Consider the following 25,785-nt stretch of genomic DNA (forward strand, 5'->3'; position numbering starts at 1 on the left):
CGCAGCATATATCAGAGTGCATAAAGACCAGCAAAATGATTGGTGTTCTACAAAGGCTAAAGAATCTAATCCCGATGAACGCAAAACTACGAAATCAATATATAAAACTGCAGTTCTACCCCATCTCACATACTGCGGCACTTTTGTCGTGCAAGTGACAGAAACAACTAGAGAGAATTAATGAAAGAGGTCTACGTACAGTCTTCAAAGATCGAGTCTCTACTTGTAGTGACCTTCTTACACAGACTGGAATGACCAGTCTATATAACATGAGATTACCAGATATCGCTATCTTTATATTGAAAATCAGGAATAGATTACTGCCTTACAATATACTAAAACTCTTCTCGCCATCGCCTTCGAGCTACAACCTGAGGAACTCGGACTTTCATGTTCAAAGGGTAAAAACTGTCAAATACGGAAAGCATTCCCTCAGATTTTTTGGGCCATTTTTATGATCAAAATTGAGTATGAAGGACAGAAACGAGACGTCCTTAAGAAGGTTTAAAGCAAATATAAGGAAAAAAGATGCGAGCGAATTGGTTAGTAAAAACGTATGCAAAAGGTGCCACCTGAATAACTCATAATTCATAAACAGAAAATATTATAACTAGTAGAATTTATATATTATAAAATTGTATAAATAGTTTTTATTGCATATGTGTATTTTTGAGTATATTGACTATTGTATATATTTAAAGAAGTTTTGAATAGTTAAATCTTATTATCTTTTAGTATTATTAATATTTATTTATAAGTAGTAGGTAATTTAAGAAGTGTCCCCGATTAGTAGGCCTGAGGGCAAGCTAGAAGATTAGACACTTAAATAAAGTTGTTGATTGATTGATTGATTGATTGATTGATGCAAACTATTATTGATGCGCAGTGAAACTCATGCGAAAACAATTGAGTCTCTCTTGTGTTTTACCTGGAATAACTGTGATACTGACCACCAATAAACGGTGTAGATGCTATACGATCACTATGGAAACAATAACAATAATTTTCTCATATTTCGATTATCGCCCATATCCAGAGAAGCCAAGAGAAGATCTCGAATTTAATCAAAGGACTTCCAATGGTTTATTCGATTTGTAGAGGTTTCAAACAAGATTAAGTGGCATGAATAATAAGGATGGGAAATATTGTTATGTAAAGCAACTTTAAGAAGTAGTATGGAAAATTTTATATTAAAAATTAATATGCAAAATTCGGGACTTTATGACTACATTATTTTTTTCTAAAAAAAAATGAAAAAATAAATAAATAAAATTATGGGGCCTACTGAGTAATAGCACTTGATCAGGTCTGTAGGCTTTTCGAAGTTCTACTTATCAAAATTGTCACATGTCTGTTTAAAAATCGAAAAAAGTGTTTACTGCGGTGAAATCATATGTTTCGTTTTATGTGTTTCGCAAGACTGATTCATTAACCATCTGCTTATGAAAAGTTTATCGGTTGCAAACTGGGGTGAAATAAGACGCAAGAAGTAGATGATTTGCATGGAAAAACATAAGCAATTTTTAACGGTGCAAACTTACAAGGTGAAGGATGCATCATCCGGAAAAAAGTATATTAAATTATAAGATCTCAAAAAGAAGCCTTCCCTTTCGTTAAATTGTCTTCATATGGGTTTGAGGCTCCCATTTTTACCGTTGCATGGCAACCTGGCAGATCAGCTGACAAGCCCTAGCAAAATTAAAGACATTTAGAAAACTGTGGCGATGTAGACTAAGTAATAACACAAAAACAAAACAAAAAAAAATGAATTAAACAAGTTTTAACCGCAGATAAGCGTAGACTCTGCTCATCTGATTGGATGACCACGAGTTCAAGAAAGATGTTTACCATCATCACGTAGTGATATAAAACACCCCTTCACGTCCTGAGTTTCATAATTCAACAATTGTCAATGCACAGTAAAGAGGAAGTAAGATCTATGGTGGTTTCAAAGGTCTTTTCAAGACCATTCGTTTCATATCTAAGAGTTTTTGTGGCAGATATTATTATATATAAACCAGTTTTCAAGAAAAGGTCAGAATATTCTGGTTGAGGCATTTCACAGTTCAGTTTGCGTACATATATATCGGTTTGGCAAGGTATGCCACTCTCTCGAAGGGCGGTCCTCTCGACTTCCCCGCGAAAGAAAGTTTTCTTGTTTTTTCTTTGCCCATGAAAAGTGTTTAGTGGAACATTCAACATTCATAATTTGGTTGTTCTCCAATTGTCCTTTTTTTGTGTCGCCGTAAGCTAAAACTGATTTCTGGCTAAATATCCCGCGTGGACAGCGATCGAAAGTGTCGAGCACGCTCACGAAGTGCTCTCTTGCTACAAGTTAAAAGGTGTACTTAGTCATTTCACAGATAAAATATGGAAACTTCACTTGGAATCAGAAGAGAACCTTCTATCCGACTTAATTTTCTTATCAAAAACTCACTAAATTGGAGGAAAGAATACTTAAAATGCAAGTGCAAGTCGGGCTTAAAAAAGAAACTCTCAGTGAGAACGACACTTGACAATAGAGTTTACCTCATTAAAGCCATGATCTCTAAAATTGTGTTTTAAAATCTCTTAAGAAATTTGGTCAAAATGTCACAGAGATATCAATTTGAATCTTAAAAAAAAAAAAAAAAAAAAAAAAAAAGATTTCTTATGTGCTTGCATTTTCGTAGAGTTTAAGTAATAATTTATTTTCTCATTTGATGCTACTTCTAATCACTGAAACAGGTACAAGAAGAGTCCTTAAGGTTAGAGGGTGAACGATGGAAATAACTGACTGAGGAGAAAACTAACCAAATTAACTGTTTCAGAACAGCGTCTCCGTGACGGGTGACCAAACATCTGTCACATATCACGGCCAAATGTGATTGGCTAACACGTTTCTACGAAGTGTAGCCTTAAATTGGAGTTACATCTTAGTCAACAAACTGCTGTTATAAACTTCTTGGTGTGCTCAATAGCTCCAAAACATCGAAAGTATTTCTTTTCATCTGGTTTTGTGCGGACATCAGAGTTTTTCTCCACTTGTTCCTTGTCTCTGTGGTGCTTCCCCTCAGACAATTTCAGTCCTGCCCAGATGGTATGTTTTAAAGCTTTCATTTTTTGATAAGAAACCGTTATTTTTCTGCTCTTCATTTTCCAGCCAAGCAATATACCAAAAACAAAAAGGAAACGCAAATTTTCGAAGATTGAAAGTCTCGTGCATAGAGGCCTCACTAACAAAATGGCTAGTGAAACTCGTCGCCCATTTTAATACGCTGGTATCTTTTGTTCATTCAAAATTATTTTAGATCCTTTTTCCCAATATATGAAAGTGAGTTTGCAAAGCTTTGTAATTATAACTTAACAATATCCGCAAGTACTTAATTGGTCATCTATTTTACAGCTTATAGCCTCGAATTCTTTTCAGACACTCATTTGAATCCATAAAGTTCTATCAAGGTCACTCAAAATTAATGACTATATGTTCGCAAGTTCCTTTTGTTTGTCTGGTGCTTTCACGAACTAAAGTAAGAGCCTAACGCTAGCCTCGCACTTAGGGAAATAAAAATTGATATCTTAACTAGTTGGAAAATTTTTTTTCTAAATTGGAAAAATTTCCTTCCCTTTTTTGTTGTTTTTACATACTCCTGTGGAATAAGAATCTCTCTTTGGATACGTGATTATTCGCTGGTGTAATATTTAGTTGACATCGGAAACATGTTGCCGACAGGTGTTAAACATATACCAAAACGAATTTCTTGTAATTTTGGAACTTGGCATTCGAGGAATACTGTTTTCTTCATAGCACCCTTTCTGTGTTATGCATTACGCAATTTTTGGGAGCCCGATGAGTGGGTTTTTTCAAAGCTAATTAAAACGTAGAGAAATTTGTTGAAATGCAGGCAGAGCAATTATGTTTCCAATAATACAAAAGAAATACTGGCTGCGAATGAGTGAGAACATCAAAACTTCTCACTGGACGGGTGGCTAAGAGATAGATGACATGAATGTCTAACCATGAACATATTGAATTTAGTTATATCTAACAAATCTTTCTTGGAACATTTTCGCAATTCAATTAACATCGAAGCACATTGAAGGGACAGGAAGACTTTAAAGTTCAACAGCGGTTTGTAGGGGTTTTAGAATATTAATTGACTATGGACACGTTTTATCTCAAACAAGTTTAATTTATATCGACAATGAGAAAAACAAAAAAGAAGAAAAACAAAATAAAAATCACAATTTAAAATTAAGAATTTGTTGGCATGTGGTATTTCACGGACTGGACTGGACTGGACTGGACTGGACTGGACTAGTAAAACGCGTACTAGTAAAGCGCAGACTAGTAAAACGCGGACTAGTAAAACGAAAATAAAGAAAAATTATCGTCGAAGAAAGTGTTTTTCGCCGATAGCCTTACACTCATCAAAACACTCGCTAAAGGTGGTAACGCTCTTCTCAATCCTGACGGAAAACCATGTAAAAGCAATCTCCCTTCTATGTATCAAGCTGTTTTTTATGAAGATTTCAACGCACACGATGCTTTGGAAGATGTACGTGCCCTCCACTGTGTCCTCTTTCCATCCCCGTTGCAGCTAACAAGCGCTGACATTGTAAACAACAGCATGTGAAATCCGTCTCCTTCGCTTTCGTAGACATGGACTTTCTTGACGGACGCCACGAACGCATGTAAACTTTCGAAGACAAGCTCTATTCACAGGGCGATAACGGGCTCCTCGTCAAAGAAAACATCACTCAGAAAATTGCAGAAAGCGGTCTGTGTTACGATGACTTAAAAGATCTTTACAACAACGGTGGGAAGGAAGGAAGCACTGGTCTCCATTCTTAGCAGATCGCCAACCACATCGCGTCGATCAGCTCTAAGAGGAACAATACATCCCGACACTTTGCACAAAATAATCCAGCACTTTGAAGGAAAATAGAGCAGCAGCCATTTTCAGGTGCAATCCACCCAGAGGGTGAACCTCGCTTAGCAAAATAAAGCTCTTTAGAAGAGCGCGAAGGACGTTCGGCGAAGAAGACGTCCAAAACCTCGTGGCGTCCGTGGCGAGTGACGTGGCGTGACACAAATGTTGCGCATGCGCAATTCCCCATCTTGTCGAGTGGAAAGTTTCGGAAATTTGAAACTTTAGACTTACGTTTTTCCGTTTCCGCTCGGCGAATTTTTTTATTTTTTACTTGTTACCTTTGAACGGCTCTCTGCGTGTTTCACAAAAATTTATTGCTACAAAGACGAATGTCATTAATATAAATCAAGAAAAGTAAGGGGCCTAACACAGATCCTTTTGGAACTCCAGTTACCGAGTTTTTCTTAGATGAAATATGGTAATTATCAATATGCGTTGTTTGCGTTCGATTAGTTAAGTGCGACGAGAACCACTCATGTACAATACCTCTTATCCCATAATGGTGCAGTTTATCAAGTAGAATAGTGTGATTGACAGTATCAAACGCTTTTTTAAAATCGAGAAAAATACCACAGGTGAACATTTTCTTGTCCATATTAGTTTGTACTGTATTCACTATTTCCAAAACTGCATGCTGAGTGGAAAATGTCTCTCTGAAGCCATACTGGGCTTCAAATAATAGTTCATTATATTCGATGCATGATTTCAATCGGTTGTAAATAATTTTTTCAAAGATTTTATTGAAGACGGAGAATAGTGAAATAGGACGGTAGTTGCTAGGGTCGGTCTCATCGTCGCCCTTATATACCGGGATAACTTTTGCATGTTTTAGCTTCGAAGGATATTTTCCACTTTGGACAGAGAGGTTGACAAGCTCAGTCAGTGGTGAAGCGAGTATGCTCTTTGCACATTTCAAAACACGAATAGGGCATGAATATAGTCCATAAGCCTTGTTTGGTGGTAAAAGCGAGATTTCTAGTTCAGTATCTGATGAATGACTTGTTCAAAGAAAAAGGAAGTGGTGAAATTGATATTTGTTAAGCATTCGTTATTGTGATAGTAAGTTTTAACTCCAAAAGAGTAAGTTTTAACTCAAAAAATGAAAATGAAAGGTAAACATTGCTAAATATTTCGTTAAGTATTCGTTATAGTGATAGTAAGTTTTAACTCATGAGTAATAATTTTTAACTCAAAAAATTCAGATGAAAGGTAAACATCGATAAATATTTTCGTATGTGTGCCAAATAGGCACGCGGGTTATATTCTAAAAGGAATATGCGAGTTTGTGCGTGAGTGAAGAGATCTCGTTTCATGAAATCTGTCAACAGGAAGCAGGACGAAAATGACCAAGAAATATTTCGGGAAGATATTTCTATTCAAAACAGTTCTTCATTTGCTGATATAAGCGAAAAACGTACGAATTTCTCTCATGCACAAAGCTCACGCGGTAAATTTCATCTGCTTAGATCGTTGATTACTTGACTTCAGAGCCGGAAAATTGCGTAGCGTTCGTTGAAAATTCTGAAAAACTGCGATTTGTACTTTTTGAGCAAGTTGTTTCTCGAACATAATATTTACCGGAGCATGGAATCGTCAAATTGTCGCTAGGCCCTGCTAGAAGTCCGAAACCTCGGTCTCCAATCTACGTCCACAATTCGCATCGCTTTAGAGAATCGTGCTGTCCGTTGACTCGAGAGCTTATTCTGTCACCTTTAAGACCTTGACATCCATTATTTTCCAAGGAGAGTATTCTATAGCATAGCTGCTTTACATTTTGAGTTTCCCAAGGTCTAACTCGATGGCAAAGGAACGAAAGATCCGATTTGAAAATTTTGAAGGTCGGCCGCGCAGAAGCCATATTCTCAAATTTGATCACTTTAGTATGAACGCACAGAATAATGACCCTCTACTACCCCTAAGACCATGAAAATATATGCGCAAACGACGGATTCTGATTCGTTTATTGATCTCCAAACTATGGAGGAATTTTGGAGACAAAATTCTGCTTAGAAGAGGAGGTAGAGGGGAAGCGTTCTCGCGCGGGCGGTTACGCACAATTAAGCAAAACGAACTGAATTTACTTTCGCGCTGCGGATTTGATCCAACCACTCCTTCGTAACAGGGAAAGTTACTATGTGGCAGTACCGCAAGGCCATCTACGGCATGACTCACTAGACAGCATAAGCATAAAAAGAACGCAACCTTGTGATAATCTGAATAAGGGCTAATAGTTACTAAAGAAACTGTTTGGGGCTGCGTCGATGGGGGTAACGAAATAATTTCAATATATCAACAAAGTTGAAATGGTAAATCGGCCACCGTTACGATTATAAAAGCTGACGTTTCGAGCGTTAGCCCTTCGTCGGAGCGAATAGAGGAATTGTGGGTTGTGTGTGCTTTTAAAGGCAGAAAATGGAGCTACGTGATTGGTGGGAACATGGCAACGAGAAAAACGCGAATAAATTAGTGGAATGAAAAGCATTCGTTGATACCTGTGGGATGTAGACTGCCGGTTTGAAAGATGAGCTTTTGTTCAAGAGTTTTGCGGCTTCCGTGCTACCTAAGTGTAAGGAAAGACCGCAGATTGCCATATGTTGCTTAGAATGATTAGGTAAATTAAAATGTCTAGCGACTGGTTTCGATGTGTCCTTGTCATTCCTCTCCATGTCGAGAAGGCGTTCTCGGAATCGGTCACCTAGTCTTCTGCCTGTTTCGCCAGTGTAAATCTTTTTGAAATAAGTGCAAGTTATGCAATAGATTACATTGGCGGAGGTGCACGTAAAGTGATCGGAGATCTTAACGGATCGTTTGGGTCCCGATATTTTCTCAGTGTTGTGAATGAAAGGACACGTTTTGCATCGTGCACGAGCGCATTTAAAAGTGCCTGGTTGGTCATTAGTCTGAAAAGAACTTCTGACCAAAAAATTGCCTATGTCTTTGTCGTGTTTGAATGAAATGAGCGGAGGCTGCGAAAAGATAGTGCTTGTCTCTGGATCGTTTTGAAGTAATGTAAAGTTTTTAAGAATGATGGATTTAACTGAGTGGTTGTGAGGGTAAAACGTGAGAGTGAATGGAATACGGTCGGAGTCTTCCTTTTGGGACGTTTGTAGTGCTGAATGTCGATCAATAAGTTGGGCGCCGTGGTAACCCGCTTGAACGACAGAATCAGGCTAACCACGTTTATCGAAAAACTGGCGAATTAAATCTGATTTATGGTGGGAATCAGAGTCATCACTACATAAACGACAGAGTCTTAGAAACTGAGAAAAAGGAATGGAATTCTTAACGTGAGATGAATGCGAAGACGAATGCAACAAGTAATTATGCGAGTCTGTAGGTTTGTAATACACATCGTTGCCTTCAATTGAAACTTTGATGTCTAGAAAGGATAAAGAATTGTCAGAAATTTCCCAGGTATATTTCAGAGCCGGGTGAAAAGAATTGACTGCGGTTATGAATTGAGTCAGCTCGTCTCTGGTAGAGGAGGTGGCGCCGATACAGTCGTCGATGTAGCGACCGTAGAGTTTAGGTTTGGAGCCGTTGTATTGGCTGAAAAAGTGGTGTTCGACAAAACCTACAAAAAGATTGGCATAGCTAGGTCCCATTTTGGTACCCATGGCTACACCATTGGCTTGTTTGAAAAAGTTTTCCCCGAATGAAAAACAATTGAGTGTGAGCACTAGTTCGGCTAAGCGTAGTAGTGTTTCAGATTTAGGTTCCTTAACAGTACGTTGATCAAAAAAATGTTTGAGGGTCAGATGACCTTCACCATTAGGAATGACAGTGTAAAGAGACGTAAAATCCATGGTGAAAAGAGGTTTGTTTTGGCCAAGGAAATTAAAATCGCGAAAAATTTGAAGGGCGTGTTGGCTGTCTTTAATATATGATGGTAAAGTTTTGACTATGGGAGGCATAATTTTGTCTAGATAGCCGGAGATAAGTTTGGTAGGGCAACTGCTAGCCGAGACAATGGGTCGACCCGGGTTGTTAGGTTTGTGAATTTTAGGTAAAAAGTAAATACAAGAAGTTCTAGGAGTGGTTATGATGAGATTTTCGCTCCAGTTTTCATGCATCTTCATTCACCAAAGAATACCATCACCAAATTAAGTGCGCCCAAAATTCTTTTTCACGTAACATCATGAGAATTACCATTAGAGCTATGTGCCGAAAACGTAATCACCTCACGGAACAAATCCTACATTGGCGCTCTGAACTTTCCAAAATCTCTCCAGCAGTTTTATTACAATCCATCCGCGCCAAAATTCAGGAAACTAATTCGAAACTTTTCAATCATTTGAACCAAATTAAGGCCCAAAAACTTGACCAAGTTATCGGTCTCCAAATCGCTAACCACTCATCACCAGAAAACCTCAAAACTGTAGTTACCATTCCAGAAAACCTCTCACTTTCCGATTCAGAAAAATCCGTCTTTAGTACGGGCTTAAATTTCGTTCCCATTTCTAAAACAACGGACGAATTCTCAATTAAACAAGACGTAAAAAAATTCCTTCGCGGCGTTCAATTAAAAGCCTTTTTCACGACAAAGAGGATTATTCTAGCACCTCGAACAAAGATAATTTTGAAACACTTCAGACTCGAAAGTCTAAATGGACTCCCCCGGAGGGCCAGTTCGCATGAATTAGACTTTTTAATCAAAAAATGTCGCCACGATATCAACAAACTTAATTTCAATCGTATTACCAAATTTTCCACTCTCTCTTCTGAAAGAGTGGTCGGCTCTAAAAAGCCTTAGAAAACGCAAAGACATAGTTATCAAAACGGCCGATAAGGGCGGCTCAGTCGTTGTTTGGCGACCTCTACCAAAAAGAAGCTTTGCGGCAACTTTCTGACACCTCTTTTTATCAAAAGGTTGACAAAGACCTCACGGCCAGCAATCAAAACACCGTCAAGAATACGATCAACCAACTCATAACTAAACAAGAATTACCGGTGACAGCAAAAAATCTCATTATAACCACTCCTAGAACTTCTTGTATTTACTTTTTACCTAAAATTCACAAACCCAACAACCCGGGTCAGTCCATTGTCTCGGTTTGCAGTTGCCCTACCGAACTGATCTCCAGCTATCTAGACAAAATTATGACTCCCATCGTCAAAAACTTTACCATCATATATTAAAGACAGCCAACACGCCCTTTAAATTTTCCGCGAGTTTAATTTCCTTGGCCAAAACAAACCTCTTTTCACCATGGATATTACGTCTCTTTACACTGTCATTCCTAATGGCGAAGGCCTTCTGGCCCTTAAACATTTTATTGATCAACGTACTGTTAAGGAACCTAGATCTGAAACACTACTACCCTTAGCCGAACTAGTGCTCACACTCAATTGTTTTTCATTCAGGGACAACTTTTTCAAACAAGCCAATGTTGTGGCCATGGGTACCAAAATGGGACCTAGCTATGCCAATCTTTTTGTAGGTTTTGTCGAACACCACTTTTTCAGCCAATACAACGGCTCCAAACCTAAACTCTACGGTCGCTACATCGACGACTGTATCGTCGCCACCTCCTCTACCAGAGACGAGCTGACTCAATTCATAACCGCAGTCAATTGTTTTCACCCAACTCTGAAATATACCTGGGAAACTTCTGACAATTCTTTATCCTTTTTAGACATCAAAGTTTCAATTGAAGGCAACGGTTTATGCACTAGTGTGTATTACAAACCTACAGACTCGTATAATTACTTGTTGTATTCGTCTTCGCATCCATCTCACGTTAAGAATTCCATTCCTTTTTCTCAGTTTCTAAGACTTCGTCGTTTATGTAGTGATGACTCTGATTTCCACCATAAATCAGAGTCAATGTGCCAGTTTTTCGATAAACGTGGTTACCCTGATTCTGCCGTTCAAGCGGGCTGCCACCGCGCCCAACTTATTGATCGACATTTAGCACCACAAACGTCACAAAAGGATCATTCCGACCGTATTCCATTCACTCTCACGTTTCGTCCTCACAACCACTCAGTTAAATTCATCATTCTTAAAAACTTTAAATTACTTCAACCAGGCACTTTTAAATGCGCTCGTGCACGATGCAAAACGTGTCCTTTCATTCACAACACTGAGAAAATATCGGGACCCAAACAATCTACCGACCTACTACCGCTACCGACAGACGACATTATGGACTTGCTAAACATTTGCCTAACGTCTACTTACTTTCAGTACAATGGTAAACACTACAAACAGTTACACGGCACTGCCATGGGGTCTCCAGTTTCTGTTGTTATAGCAGAAATTGTGATGCAGAACATCGAGGAACGCGCCCTTTCGACTTGCCGACAAACGATACCGCTTTGGTTACGTTACGTTGACGACACCTTCACCGCCGTTCGACACTACGAAATTGACGTATTCCACCGCCACCTTAATGAACAAAACACTGACATTCAGTTTACCAAAGAAGTCGAAGAAAATGGCAAACTTCCTTTTCTAGACTGCTTGGTAAGCCACAACGACAACTCATTACGGACGACAGTTTACAGGAAACCGACACTAGACGAGTCATCCTACAACCCTACATCACACAAAGCCACAACTATCAGAACTCTAACACGACGCGCACAACTAGTATGCGACTCGACAGACAGCTTATCCGACGAGAACAAATACCTTCACCGTGTTTTTACGAAGAACAACTACAACAACGACTTCATCCGACGAAACACTCACCGACCCACTACCACTACCGAAACAAACAACACCGCAACCCCTACGACTACAGCAACCATACCGTACATAAAAAGCATGTCTGAAAACATCTCGCGCATCTTACTACCCTTCAATATCCGCGTCGCCCACAAACCCATCACCACACTACGTCAGTTACTAACCAACGTTAAAGACAAAGACGAACCGAGGAACAGACAGGGAACGATTTATAAGATCAATTGTTTCGACTGCCAAGCCTCCTACATCGGTGAGACTGGCAGCCACCTCACAACAAGACTGACTGAACACAGACGGGCGACGAGGAAAGGTGATGTCAGCAATCACATTGCTGAACACCATCGACTTATCAACCACAACATTGACTGGGACTCTGCGCAATGCCTAACCTACAGCACTGACTATTTTCAACGACTGACTCTGGAAAGCTGGTTTACTAACTTAGAACAGACTCCCCTAAACAGATGTCAACAACTACCCGCTCCATACAAACGACTCATTCACGACATAAACATCACAAACGACCGAAAAAGAACGACCTAACTTTGCCGACAGATCGAAACAGACCAATCACGACCGACTTACGTCACTTGAGTCTTACAGCCAATAACATCACGGCAAAACCAACCGATCATTTCACACGAACTGGAATAAGAACATTCTACTGACAACAATCATTCACTTGACTCTGATGATGACTTCCGCACAGGTTGTCGAAACGTCAGTCACTACCACCGACAACAGTCCTTCTCAGGACTACACTCACCCGGACGATCAGACTACACCTTCACAAACTTAATATTGCAACAATAATTTTTCGATAAACAAAACAGCAACCTTTTGAACTTTCTTTCCACTAACCTTTACAGTAAAATCTGGAACTGTGATTGTCTTATACTAACTCCTACCCAGACCATATTTTCTGTCTTTGAGGCCTAATTTAATTTTACATCATATTCCTCAAAACGTTCATTTACCAGTCCAACACTTCTTAGAACGATTCATACCCTAGTGTGGAAATCAAACATCACTTTCAATTGACGACATTGCATGTCTTTTCCATTTCACAAGTTGGCTCACAGAGCCTTTGATTTGCTAGAGTTCATGACGAGAATGTGTAGCTTTGAGTTGAAAATTCTGAAAGATTTTAAGAAAAAAATAAGTAAATCAACAATGCTCAAATAATCCTTGTACACCCACCTAAATGGTACACCCACCTAAATGGAAATGGTTAAATCTGTTATGCAGCCAAGAATTCAGATAACAGCCTTAATCGTAGAAAAGCCCGTAGGTGTGAGGTTTGTTTTCTTTGCGTTTCTTAGGTCGTGTCTTGTCGTGTCGCCTCTTTCGCTCGGTGCACGAGTTCGCTGACTTAAACTGGAAAGGCTCACGGAGCCTTTGATTTGCTAGAGTTCATGACGAGAATGTGTAGCTTTGAGTTGAAAATTCTGAAAGATTTTAAGAAAAAAATAAGTAAATCAACAATGCTCAAATAATCCTTGTACACCCACCTAAAAGTACACCCAACTAAATGGAAATGGTTAAATCTGTTATGCAGCCAAGAATTCAGATAACAGCCTTAATCGTAGAAAAGCCCGTAGGTGTGAGGTTTGTTTTCTTTGCGTTTCTTAGGTCGTGTCTTGTCGCGTCGCCTCTTTCGCTCGGTGCACGAGTTCGCTGACTTAAACTGGAAACGCGATAGGTTAACTTCTGTTTTGCAGAATAATTTTGAAAGGATTATTCTTCGAATTATCATTCATTCTTGGAAAGAGGGTCAAACTTAAAGTGGTTTCTGTATTCATGGCGCCAAGAGGGTTGGTTGGCATCTCGGCAGCTCTTTACTTATTTCACCTTTTTTGCTTTATTTTGCCGGTAAACCGGCATAAAATATTTCGACATGGCAGTCTGCTTGGTGAAGAACCTTTGGAAGGATTAAACGAGCGCTGGAAAAGCGACTTCAAGGCAAAAATAGCTCAAACTGCGCTGAATGAGTTTGCAGCTCGAGCAGTCGATTTGGCGGGCAACCATAAAGACAAACTCTCAAAGCACACCACCTCTACTTTGGCCTATTGCCTATGCTTATCGCTACTCTTGTCCAGTGGCAATGTTGAGCGAAACCCTGGTCCAAAATCAACTTCTCAAAGTGGAAACTTCAAGTTGAGTACGGTAAAAGGCTTAAGAATTTGTAATTTGAATGTGCGAAGTCTTGTCAACAAGATGGATGAGATCCGAGTTTTTTGTGAGACCCGCCTACCGCACGTTCTGTCCCTAAACGAAACTTGGCTAGATTCATCAATCAGTGACAGTGAAATTCAGCTTCCCGGCTACTCACTTGTACGAAGAGATAAAACTCGCCGAAATGGTGGTGTTTTCATTTACATTTCCTCGAACCTCAATTACAAAGTTATTCAAGAATTTGAAAATGATCAACCGGATATTCAATGCCTTTGGATGGAAATAACACCTCCAAAATCTAAAGGTTTTATTTTCTGTTCCTGCTACCGCCCACCGAATGCGGACAACGTTGCAACTTACGTTGAGGGCTTGAGAAATATGTTAACAGTAATGGCTGATCGGGAAAAGGAAATTGTCATTACCGGGGATCTGAATTTCGACCTGAAACAGTCGAATAAACCTGCATCTACGAAGCGCTTTATGAACATGGCGAAAGAGTTTAGTCTGCGGCAGATTATTGACAATTTCACTCGCATAACTGAAAATTCAAAGACCCTGATCGATTTATTTTTTACCAGTCGTCCGGATCTATATGTCTCCGGGGTAATACCAGTTGGCTTTAGTGATCACTCCGCAACATATGCCGTCCGTAAATTACATCGTTTGAAACCGCCTCCCCCGAGGATAATTGATACCCGGAATTTCAAGCGTTTTAATCGTGATGCTTTCATTGAAGATCTAAATAAAGTTCCATGGTCATTGATAAATTCCTTCGCAGATGTTGAGGACGCATGGGACTCATTTAAACACCTTTTTTGTGAAGTAGCCGACACCCATGCCCCAAGAATCCGCGTGCGAGTCAGGGGAAATAAAGTACCATGGCTGACACGTGAGGTAAAACATCTAATAAATGAAAGAGACCGCTTTCATAATCTGGCATTGAGGTCAAACAATGAGCTTCATTGGAGCTCTTACAAGCGCTTACGCAATGTTGTGACTTTGAAGCTCAGAAAAGAGAAAGAAAGATATTACAACGAACTGTTCCAGGAGACAAGAGGAGATTCCCGTGGGACCTGAAAAAACCTAAAACGGCTACTCGGAAATGGCTCAAAGAGTAGCAGCGCTACTGCTCGTACAGCTAATGAAGCAAAAGACAAGTGTAACACCTTCAATAGTTTCTTTGTCTCTTGTGCCGAAGATTTAAGGTCGATCCACCGATCAACCGCGCGATCCTTTTCCAAATGGCTACCGCAAATTGTCCGCCCAGAAAAATTTAATCTACGAAAGATCACCGTGACGGAAGTTAGAAAGGCTCTTAAAGATTTAAAACCGAAGAAAGCTACAGGTGTTGATGGTATTCCATCTCGTCTACTAAAAGACGGATCAGACGCCCTGGCCTATCCACTATCGCTCATTTTTAATTTAACTATCCAACAAAACGTTATCCCTGCAGAATGGAAAAAAGCGAAGGTGACCCCTTTACATAAATCAGGTTCAAAAGATGACCCAAGAAACTACCGCCCCATATCGGTATTGCCAGTGGTATCTAAAGTCCTAGAGCGTTTAATCCACAAGCAGCTTGCAAGTTTTTTTGATGATCATAACTTGCTCTGTAAATTACAGTCCGGTTTTAGAAGAATGCACTCAACTGAGACGGCTGTAACTTATTTCGCCGACGAGATTCTCCTGAATATGGATATGGGCCTTGTTACTGGTTCTGTGTTTATTGACCTGGCAAAGGCTTTCGACACAGTTGACCATGACATTTTGCTCAGAAAATTAGAGTACTATGGTATATGCGAGGAAAGCCTTCTATGGTTTAAGGACTACTTTACGGGAAGAAAGCAGTTCGTGCAAATTGATTCTCATTCATCTGAAGAACTTGCTATAACTTCTGGAGTGCCACAAGGGTCCATCCTCGGACCCCTGTTATTCATTGTCTACATTAATGATTTACCACGTTGTGTCAAACACTGTTCTGTAAATATGTACGCTGACGACACAGTTTTATATCTTGCTGGTCCAACAGTAGACAATTTAACTTTTTACTTTAATCAAGATCTTCAATGTCTATCTGAATGGCTAGAAGACAACAATCTTGTTCTCAATGTTTCAAAAACTAAGTGTGTACTATTTACATCTCGAAGGCATAAAGAGCGCGATTGTATTTGAAATCTTAATCTTATCGGAAAGCTGATTTCTTGCGAAACTACTTTTAAATACCTAGGCGTGGTGTTCGACAATTTTATGACTTGGAAGGCTCACGCAGACTATATGTGTAAAAAGGTGGCGTCAAGAGTTAGTATTCTGGGCCGCATTAGAAGTTTCGTCACAAAAGAGGCAGCAATACTTGTTCATAATACCTTAATTCTTCCCTTATTTGATTACTGTGACATTGCCTGGAGTAACCTTTTACAACAAGATATAGATCGATTACAGCGCTTACAAAATAGATCTGCACGGATTATTACACGTTGCTCCCGGTCATCTGAAGCAATAGATCAGCTGCAATGGCCGACTCTTTCCAGTAGACGCTATTACCACAAGGCTAAACTCGTTTTTCTCTGTCTCCACTCATTAGATCCTAGTTACTTTTCATCATATTTTACCAGATTTTCGAATATTCACAATTATTCCACGAGGCAAAGTCTGAGGCTATCCCTACCAAAAGTAAAACAGAATTTTGGGAGAAGGACCTTTCTTTTTACTGGCGCAGAAATTTTTAATAAACTTCCTTTAAACATTGTGAAGAGTGAAAACATTCAAACGTTCTGTCGCCGAGCAAAACATTTCCTTTTACCGTAATTTTGATAATTTTGATATTTTATTTACTATGTTATGTTTTAATTGTGTTTTAGCTTTGTAGTTTTAGGTTAATGTAGTTGTAAAATCCTAGTCATTATATATACATATATATCTATTCTAGAAATTTGATGTAAATTATTTTCAATACAGGGCCCCTATGGATACCAGCCTTAGAGCTGAATGGGCTGCCCTGTGTAAATAAAGTTTGCTTTGCTTTGCTTTGCTTTGCGGCCATAACTCGTATCGCGTTTAGGAATTAGATATTGTCATTCCCAAAGCTATTTTCGTCTAGGCGAGGAAAATGTGATTTGAAATAATGTACACAAGTTGAAAGTACATAATTGAAACTTCTTGCCTCTTTTATCATTGAACATTAATGGCAAGTATTGAGTTTTCTGAGCACAAATTTTCTTCGGAATTTGGGCTCGTCAAAGTTACACTTTGTAATTGTCGGTATCATTTTTAACAACTGTGAAGCTATGTGTTTCAGGTGTCCCGCAAAAAGTAATTGAGATGAAAAAAAAATGTATATAAAATATTTTGATGAATGTAAGTTGGGGCAGCAGAGGTCATCATGAAAATTATTTGCATTTATATAAAAGAAATAAAAAATATATATTTTCCGGCGTTTGGAGGTCATACGATCCTTTTCTAGAGATCTATTTGGTTGGAAAAAACTAAAGAATATATATAATTTGATGATGGTATTTTACTGAGTGTGTCATAATTATCAATATAAGTCCAAAGCGCTCGGAAAGCGAGTTTAATTAACAACAGATGCGACCTTTAAAATTCATGACCCATGTCTCTATTTAACATTTAATGATTTAAATTTTTAGATCAATGCCGTATATTAGCATTTCCACCGACTCTGTTCTTTGTGGGAGAACGTCTTGTTAACCACACCGTAAGAAATACTAGTGTGATTGACAGGGACACATGTGAATATCGTTGCTACCTGGACTATGACTGCGTCAGTGTTAACTTTTATTTTGGAGAAAATGGAGCAGAAGAACACAACTGTGAACTGAATAACTCATCGGCTAAAGAGCATGATAAAGATCTGGTGGAAGCAGCGAACTATGTGTACCATGGAACTAAGGTACATGGACGAGCTGTTAATTGCACCTCTCTCTCTTCTAGCGATTCACGAGAGCAGAGGGGTACTTTCGTCCATTATTTGTTATTTTTTACACAATTTTAGGCAAGTGCTTTTATAAATAAGCAGTTGCTAAGAACAAAAATCCTTTGAGTGCCTTGTGGACACCCAACTCTATTAACAAAAGTATGTAATTTGTCAGTTTAGAACCATGCTTCACCGGCCTTGAGTAAACCGGCAATTGATCGCTTTCTTTGTTTTAATAAAGAAAGCACAACCATGCCTCTTAAATGATAATTCTCATAGGCAAAAATAAATGGGTCATTTTAAGGCATTACCGCAAAAGTTTTTATTCAATTGGTTTTTCGAAGCTTGAATATACTACGTTTAAATTTAATCGAAATAATTAAATCCATTTCATGGTTCAAGAGAAGATCACAACGATGGATATAACGATATAGTCGACCTATGACTGGGGTTACTAAGTGCTGTTCGTTGGAACGACACTGTACTCTTTAATTCCTGTCTAAAGACGCCCCTTCCCGATTTTTTTTTTGTACGCTCAAGTTCTCTGGGCAACTACCTGTGACATCCCATTTTTTTTTCTTTTTAAGAACTTTTGCGCTCAATCTCCATGCAAAAACAACGGCACCTGCCACTCGGGATTTACAAGACAACGATTTCGATGTTTATGTGCGTCTGGATTTACTGGCTACGATTGTGATGTGGGTAAGAATTGAATTGATAGAAATTAATTTTGTATTTAGTCGCAACACAGTGGGTGGTTTAAGATTCAAAGTCGGCTGTACTTATTTCACTTGTTAACAGTGACCTAATGCCGAGGAAAAGGGGTTTAGGGGCGCAATATCCAATTTCTTTTTCTTTTTCTAATTTCTGGGTATTGTGTCTTGTTTAGGGTGAACAGGAATGAGCTGTAACCAGCTCCGTTACTTGTAAAGTTCGTTTTCTTTTTTAAAGATCGTCCTGCCTTTTTCAAGTTGCAGCCTCGGGTGCACTCATGTATTATTCTCTAGATATCCCACGGTGGAGTCTTTTGATATCAAAAAGAACTCAAGCCACCTCCATTAGGACCAGTCTATTTCAGGCATTCAGTGGAAAAGTAGAACAATGAATTTGAACTCTCCTATCCAGAACACGATGCTTTGTCGTATCAGCGCGATAAAACCTGTAGAACTGGGCGAAATTGTTGGAGGCGCGGTGGCCTCATAGTTGGTGCGCTCGACTCCGGATAGAGTGGTCCGGGTTCGAGCCCGGGCCGGAGACATTGTGTTGTATTCTTAGGCTAGACACTTTACTCTCACAGTGCCTCTCTTCGCCCAGGTGTTTAATTAAAAATGGGTACCGGCAAATTTCATGCTGGGGGGTAACCCTAAGATAGTCTAGCATCCCATCCAAGGGGGAGTAGAAATACTCCTAGTCGCTTCATGTTACAGACACCGAAGTTAAGCACCGGCATGATGGGCCACTTGGCTGACTGGCCAAATTAATGCACCATAAATGGTAACCTGATATGATTCGGAAGATGATGGTCTAGTAGAATAATTGCGTAATGGATGACTGAATGCTTTTTTATCAACGCTGAAAATCATAAAAACTCTGCACATCATGCACAACAGCTTTAAAAGTTTTATTCAATCCTCACGTGTTTTTAAGATAGATTTGATGATCTAGGACTCACCTATCTCACTCGTTTGTTATGGGACTAAGAAGAACCTGGGCTGCACCTAAGAAATTCTTAACAGCCGCAATTCTTCTAAATCACCACATTTAAGGACCATGTGAGATTGCAACGCGCATGCGCGAGATCAGTGCACGTTAGCTTGCCAGCAAGATTGGTCACGAACGTTCGAATCAGGCGTGAAAAAATGTCAAATATTGAACATATTGAGGATTACGCCTTAAAAAGCTCTTCTAAAAAGAAGGCAAGAAGCTCCCTCATGGCGGGAACGAGGTTCCCAGGTCAGAGGGTGCTAGTGGTGTAGAAAACACTACTTCAATCGGTTTGTCGGAAAACGCGCCCGAAAATGACATAACACAACAGAGTGAGCTGTCAATATTTGGCAGTATGCTAACGAATTCTATGCTTACACTCCAAACAACTTTGACTCAGCAGTTTGAAAACTGCAAAATACTATTGAAAGAACTTGGTCCACAGAGGAAAATAATCTGTTGGCGAGCTCCGAGGGAGATCACAGGAGTGAGAGTGACAATAACAATAGCGACAAAACTAACGATCGCCCTCGGTGCGACGAGCCTCGGCCAAAACGCCAAAGAGTTGCCTCCCCATCAAAAATATCTGTCTTGTCAGACGATGTGACAGAAACCGCTGCAAAACGGTCGAAAAACGTAGATAAAAAATGTGATGTACTCGACGCAATTGCTCAACGCCTCACAAAGACAGAGCCGACCGACGTTGCTGTTAACGAAAAACTTGCTACAATCGTGAACGGACTCATGTTGAAATTGAAAAAACCTGAAGAATCAAAGCTCAAAGGAGAAGGGGAAAAAATCCTCCGACCACAAAACTGCGAAAGTTTGGTCGTCACAAAAGTGGACGAGCTTATTTAGAACAGACTGAGGCCGAACACGAGGTCCTTTGACTCGAGGGTACAAACAGCCCAAGGCATGTTGATCAAAGGTGTCATTGAGGTCACCAAAATGCTCAATGAAATGCTGGACCTGAAGTCCAAAGCAAATGACGAGTCAGTGAATGATAGTATAGATTATAAGAGCAAACTTAACCAGCTGATCGACAAAGGAATGTCAGCTATAGAAATGCTTAGCTACGCAAATTTCGAGATCAACATGAGACGATGAGAGTGTATAAAACCCGACCTCAATGAAGACTACCAAACCTCGCTATTCTCCTCGTCAGTCCCTGTGAACAACTTCCTTTTCATCTGATGTAGAAAACTTACCGTCATCTCGAGGTAAAATACTCAATTCTTTTCGCACAAAGGCAATAGAGATTAAAAAAAAAAGAAAAAAAAAAGAAAAACTGGGTTGCTCAACTTAATTCCTAGTCATCCACGATATTTATTTGTCCAAAAAGTTACGTTGACATTCCTAATACTTACAGATATCGATGAATGCGGTAATGGAAGCAATGCTTGTGGTATGAAAGTCAACTGTACCAACACTAAGGGCTCTTATAATTGCACATGCAAGGATGGATACAGTGGAGATGGATGGTCATGCGAAGGTAATTCAGATTAGCCTCACAAGCCGAAACTATATAATAACTATCGTCTTAGTAAATGTTACTTCTTGAATTTTTGAATGCTGTTCCATCTATGAGATGAAAATGGCAATATACCGATGGCAAGTCATGTGGACACTTCTCGAGCTAGCATTTATTTTACGAAACTCACCGAAGTCGCCTATTTTTTTTTATATCACGGCTGATATACTTTTCAGCGATATACTTTTGTTCGTTTATTCCTTTGTTTGTTTCTTTTTTTTGGGCTTTATTGCTTCTATTGAATTGCCCCGACATCTCTTTTACTTTCAGATATCGACGAGTGCAGTAACGGAGACCATCTCTGTGACGTCAATGCGAACTGTACCAACACTGACGGTTCCCACAACTGCACCTGCAGGGAAGAATACATCGGAGATGGACAGTCATGCCAAGGTACGAGCGAATAATGAATCAGAAATATGACTTCGATCGCACGCTACATCATAGTAGCCTTAGCATTCAACAAAGCATCGTTAGCTGGAACTATTATCCTATTAAGTGCTACGTGCTGCATTTTAAGCAGTCTTACCCATGCATGTTTATGCAAGGGTTCACCATGTTCTACATTTTGCCTGTTTCAGAGCCATTATAGTGGTGGGCTAAAAATAATTGTGATGAAATGTTCGTTTACAATATCTAACTCGTAAAACACAAAAAGGAGAACCGTTGTTTTATCCTTTGCAATGATTAATAGCATCGCACGACTGAGATTCTTTATCCACTTTAAAGCAACAAAAATGAAAAAAGTGCAAAATATATTTGTGGTGTCTCAAATATTGACGAATGTAAAGGAAATCACTCTTGTCACCTGAATGCTACCCACGCGAACGGCAACGGATCGTACGTTTGTACCTGTAAGCCCGAATGTACTGGAAATGGACGCAATTGTACAGGTATTTAATGTATTACATTTGTGAACGATCACATTCGAGAGAAAAGTAATACCATACGTGCCCAAAGTGTATACTTATCATATCATACTTTTCCAGATAGAAAAGGAAACACATGTGGGCCTGTTGGTGTGGCAGACCGCAACACAATTCCAGATGCCAGAATGACAGCAAGCAGTGTGTATGATGATTCTTATGCTTCATACTTCGGCCGACTGAATGAAACCAGAGAACGGGGAGGGTGGTGTCCTAGAAATAAATTTAATAGAACCGACTACCTTCAAGTAGATATGGGTTCAGTGCTGTCTGTTTGTGCTGTGGCTACTCAAGGAGAAGCGCGATTTTTGGAATGGACCACCAGCTATAAACTGCGCCTATCCATTGACGGTTTGACCTGGAACACTTACGAGGAGACAAATAAAACAAAGGTTTGGAAGTACCAGTTAAAAAAAAGAGTCGATTTGATCAACAACTATTAGTGATGGTTATAGGGCAAGGGGACTCCAATTTGGTCCGTGAATAACGTGAGTGAGTTACAACATTGTATCACTGCAAGCAAGAGTGTGAATTGTTGTTATTCACGAGTACAGTATGCATATGGTTATTTTACGGTGGGACAGAAAGTCTTGTGACCAGTGAACCAGAAATATTGCACAGCTGGAGAAACAAAATAGCCATCTGTTAAATGCATTAAAAAAGAACCACATGTCTAAAAGGTTTGGAAAGCACTACAATTGACATTTTTTAGTAAAAATCGAAGAGTTTGTGGCGAATACGGATAGTTTGCAAGCAGATATAAAGCTAAGGAATTCGTGCCATCTTTAACATTTTCTATGAGTATAGGAGGGTGTATAAACGAGCGATCAAAACAAGAAAAGTGACAGAAAATTTTACTCCGTTTATAAAATTCCGGCCGCAACAAAAAAGCACAACATTATGTTAATGATGTGAGCTGTTGAGACATGGTCAGATGCCCCCTCCATCCCCTCCCTCCCCTCCTTCACCTACAAGTACCTCCTTGTTTAAATGGAATTTAGAATTGGTGGACTACAACAAGGTGCTCAGTTTCTTTCTTTTTTTTTTTTTTCGGTTTTCTTTATTCTAGGTCCTTCAAGGAAACTCAGATAGAACAAGCATCGTGAGGCATTCACTTAGAACTGACTTCAAAGCCAGATATGTTCGGTTTTATCCTGTCTCACACCATAACCATCCCTGTTTGAGGGTGGAAATATACGTGCTTAAGTAATGCATGAAAGATTTCTATTGGAAAAAAAGTGGGTACGCATGGTGTACAGTAGGAAAATAAACATCACCACAAAACTAAGAAAACTTTTTAAATCTAATCTCTACACACCTTTCGCTGCAGCATAATAAAACAGTTACACAGGATAAACGTGAAGTGGAAAAGGTATTCCAGAACTGTGTTGAAAGTTGTGTTTAGTCACTGTCGCTTATTAATTCTGCATTATTGTTGTTATCGGTGTGAGTTTTCTCAATTTTCCGATAAGTTGATAGCTTATGCAAACAATATCAGAAGATACAGAGGAATCGAGAGTAAGCGCGAATACCTGCAACTTAAAGGCGGAGTAGTCAGTCCAGCCAATAACAAAACAGATCTGTGGCAGAGCAACGCCATCTTGGAGCATTAATGTACCAACAACAGTGCTCTAAGACATATCAGTAACAAGTCACTATACCACAACATTAGCGACGGGTAGCTATTCAAACGTCGTTGCCTGATGAAAACAAGCAGCACTTAAGAATGGCTGCCTGTAAGGATCGAGAATCGTCCGTCAGCGACCATTTTGGTGAGTTGCTCATATTTTGCTCAACGATACCCTTTGGTAAACTGTTTTCAAAAATCAAGTTTAAAAGTTCCGACGAGTGTTAATTTTTCAGAAATTTGCGAAAATTTGAAAACGCGGTTTAAGTGCAGTTTTCCGCATGGCAAATTGTCCAAAACTCACTGCGAAAAACCCAAGCTCCGGTGAAGGCTTAAAATTGATTCAATTAACACCAAACTTCACACGATTTAAGAAAAAGTCTTCCCATTCATTTGTGTTGTTAATTTTTTCCGTGCACAGTTATATTGTGATTTTTTTTTTGTCCCTTAAGCAACACCCTCAAAACGTGCTGTACATGGGGCGAAAAATAGGTAAAATTTAACGCGATAAAAGTGTACCTGGTACATAATTTTTTAAATGTTTAACTAGATATTCGTAATAAAATGTCCTTATTCAATGCCTGAGTAAAATTTGAGGCTTTGAATCGGAACGCTTCCTTTTGAAAATACCACAAATGTTTGTGTCCTGAGCGAGCAAAGATATCTGTTGTGTAAACAAACGCTAATCTAATTATTCCCTGCCAGGGTAGAAAAAGGTTTTGAAATCAACTTTAATTTTGCAAAATTTTTGCTGTTATGTCACAAGATATTAGGGGAAAGGGAAATCATACATTCAGAGTTGCGTGAGAGCAGAGAGAAAATAAAATCAGTGTCGAAAATGTACATACTGTTGTTACATCGATCACCATTATGCAAATTACTACCTCAGCTGTAGGAAAACTATGATATCTCTTGCTCATTTTGTTGAAAGACTCTTTTAACCATTTTGGTGAATTGCTAATATTTCGCCCAAAGAAACCTTTCAGTAAACCCTTTTCAAAAACCATGTTTTTAAGTTCCAGCGATTCTTAACTTTTCATAAATTTACGAAAATCTGAAAACGCGGTTTCAGGTTACCTGAGTTCAGGCTCCGCATGTCGTACAGTCAAAAATTAACTGCGAAAACCAAGCTCCGCTCAAGGCTTAAAATGAAATCAATCAACACCAAACTTCACACGTTGTAAGGAAAGCTATTCTTATTCAATTCTGGTGAGTAAATTTTTTCGGGCACATCGATTTTGGGATTACTTAAGCCCTTAAAAGAACAACCTTACAGACCATGCAAAATGGCGTTGAAAAACGATGATATTTCGCGCGAAAAAAATGTAGCTGCTACCTGACACTTTGGATTCTTAACAATATATTCGTCAAACATTGCTGTTTCCATTCACTGTGCAATTTTTGATGCTCTGTATCGCATTGCTTTCTTTCGAAAATGTCAGAAGTGTTCGTGACCTGAGCGAGCAAAATGATGGACTGTGTAAACAAATAACTAGGTAATTTAACCATATTGATACGATGAATATATGAAAGTTCATATATTTTGAACTGCGGTATTAGATAAGTATGATGTACGATCTTCACAGTAGAGAGCGCTATTTATGCAATAGCGAAAATCAGACCTGAAAAAGATCAGGCCTGTACGGGACTCGAACCACTGACCTCTGCGATACTAGTGCAGCGCTCTACCAATTGAGCTAACAAGCCAACTGGGAGCAGGCCGTTAAGTTGATTCGTAATAAACCCGTTAGGGTTAGGATGGAATAAATTACAGGATTATAATAAATTACTGGATGGAAGAGCTTAGAAAAATTTGTACTTATCCTAACCCTAACCCCTTAGGGTTAGGGCTAGGGATAAATTACGGTAAGGTTGGAGTTAGGGTTAAATTACGATTAGGGTTAGGGTTGGGGTTAGGGTTAGGATGGAATAAATTACAGGTTTATAATAAATTACTAGGGGGAATAGTCCAAAACATATGAACTTTCATATATTCATTGTATCTGATTTATCATCACGAGTTTATTACGAATCAACTTAACAGCCTGCTCCCCGTTGGCTTGTTAGCTCAATTGGTAGAGCGCCGCACTAGTATCGCAGAGGTCAGTGGTTCGAATCCCGTACAGGCCTGATCTTTTTCAGGTCTGATTTTCACTGTTGCATAAATAGCGCTCTCTACTGTGAAGATCGTGCATCATACTTAACCATAATGAGTTGTTAAATATCCAAATTAAATTGGGTCCGTTGTAATGACTTCTAGCTTGTAAAATGTAAAGAGACAGGT

The 25,785-nt window shown here is 39.3% G+C and overlaps 1 protein-coding gene and 1 pseudogene across 1 annotated transcript; both read left to right on the forward strand.

Moving 5' to 3' along the window:
* The window catches only part of LOC148739397 (uncharacterized), an 86,621-nt pseudogene extending 64,772 nt beyond the window's left edge, over window positions 1-21,849 (forward strand).
* A 111-nt stretch (window positions 21,850-21,960) lies between these two features.
* On the forward strand, window positions 21,961-23,145 carry LOC148739402 (lactadherin-like). The gene is made up of 2 exons (XM_088751265.1): window positions 21,961-22,266; window positions 22,944-23,145. The coding sequence occupies exons 1-2, from the start codon at window positions 22,003-22,005 to the stop codon at window positions 23,082-23,084; spliced, it is 405 nt and encodes a 134-aa protein (XP_088607391.1). The 5' UTR covers window positions 21,961-22,002; the 3' UTR covers window positions 23,085-23,145.
* Window positions 23,146-25,785: the final 2,640 nt, after the last annotated feature.

The sequence above is a fragment of the Stylophora pistillata genome, chromosome 2 (genome assembly GCF_964205215.1).
Source record: "Stylophora pistillata chromosome 2, jaStyPist1.2, whole genome shotgun sequence".
Classification (NCBI taxonomy): domain Eukaryota; kingdom Metazoa; phylum Cnidaria; class Anthozoa; order Scleractinia; family Pocilloporidae; genus Stylophora; species Stylophora pistillata.

Bases quoted from the DNA above. Each gene is read 5' to 3' on its own strand.
- LOC148739402 (XM_088751265.1), top strand. From the start codon at position 22,003: ATGACAGCAAGCAGTGTGTATGATGATTCTTATGCTTCATACTTCGGC. The intron at 22,267-22,943 runs GTTTGGAAGTAC...TCTTTATTCTAG, and splicing joins AGGAGACAAATAAAACAAAG to GTCCTTCAAGGAAACTCAGA.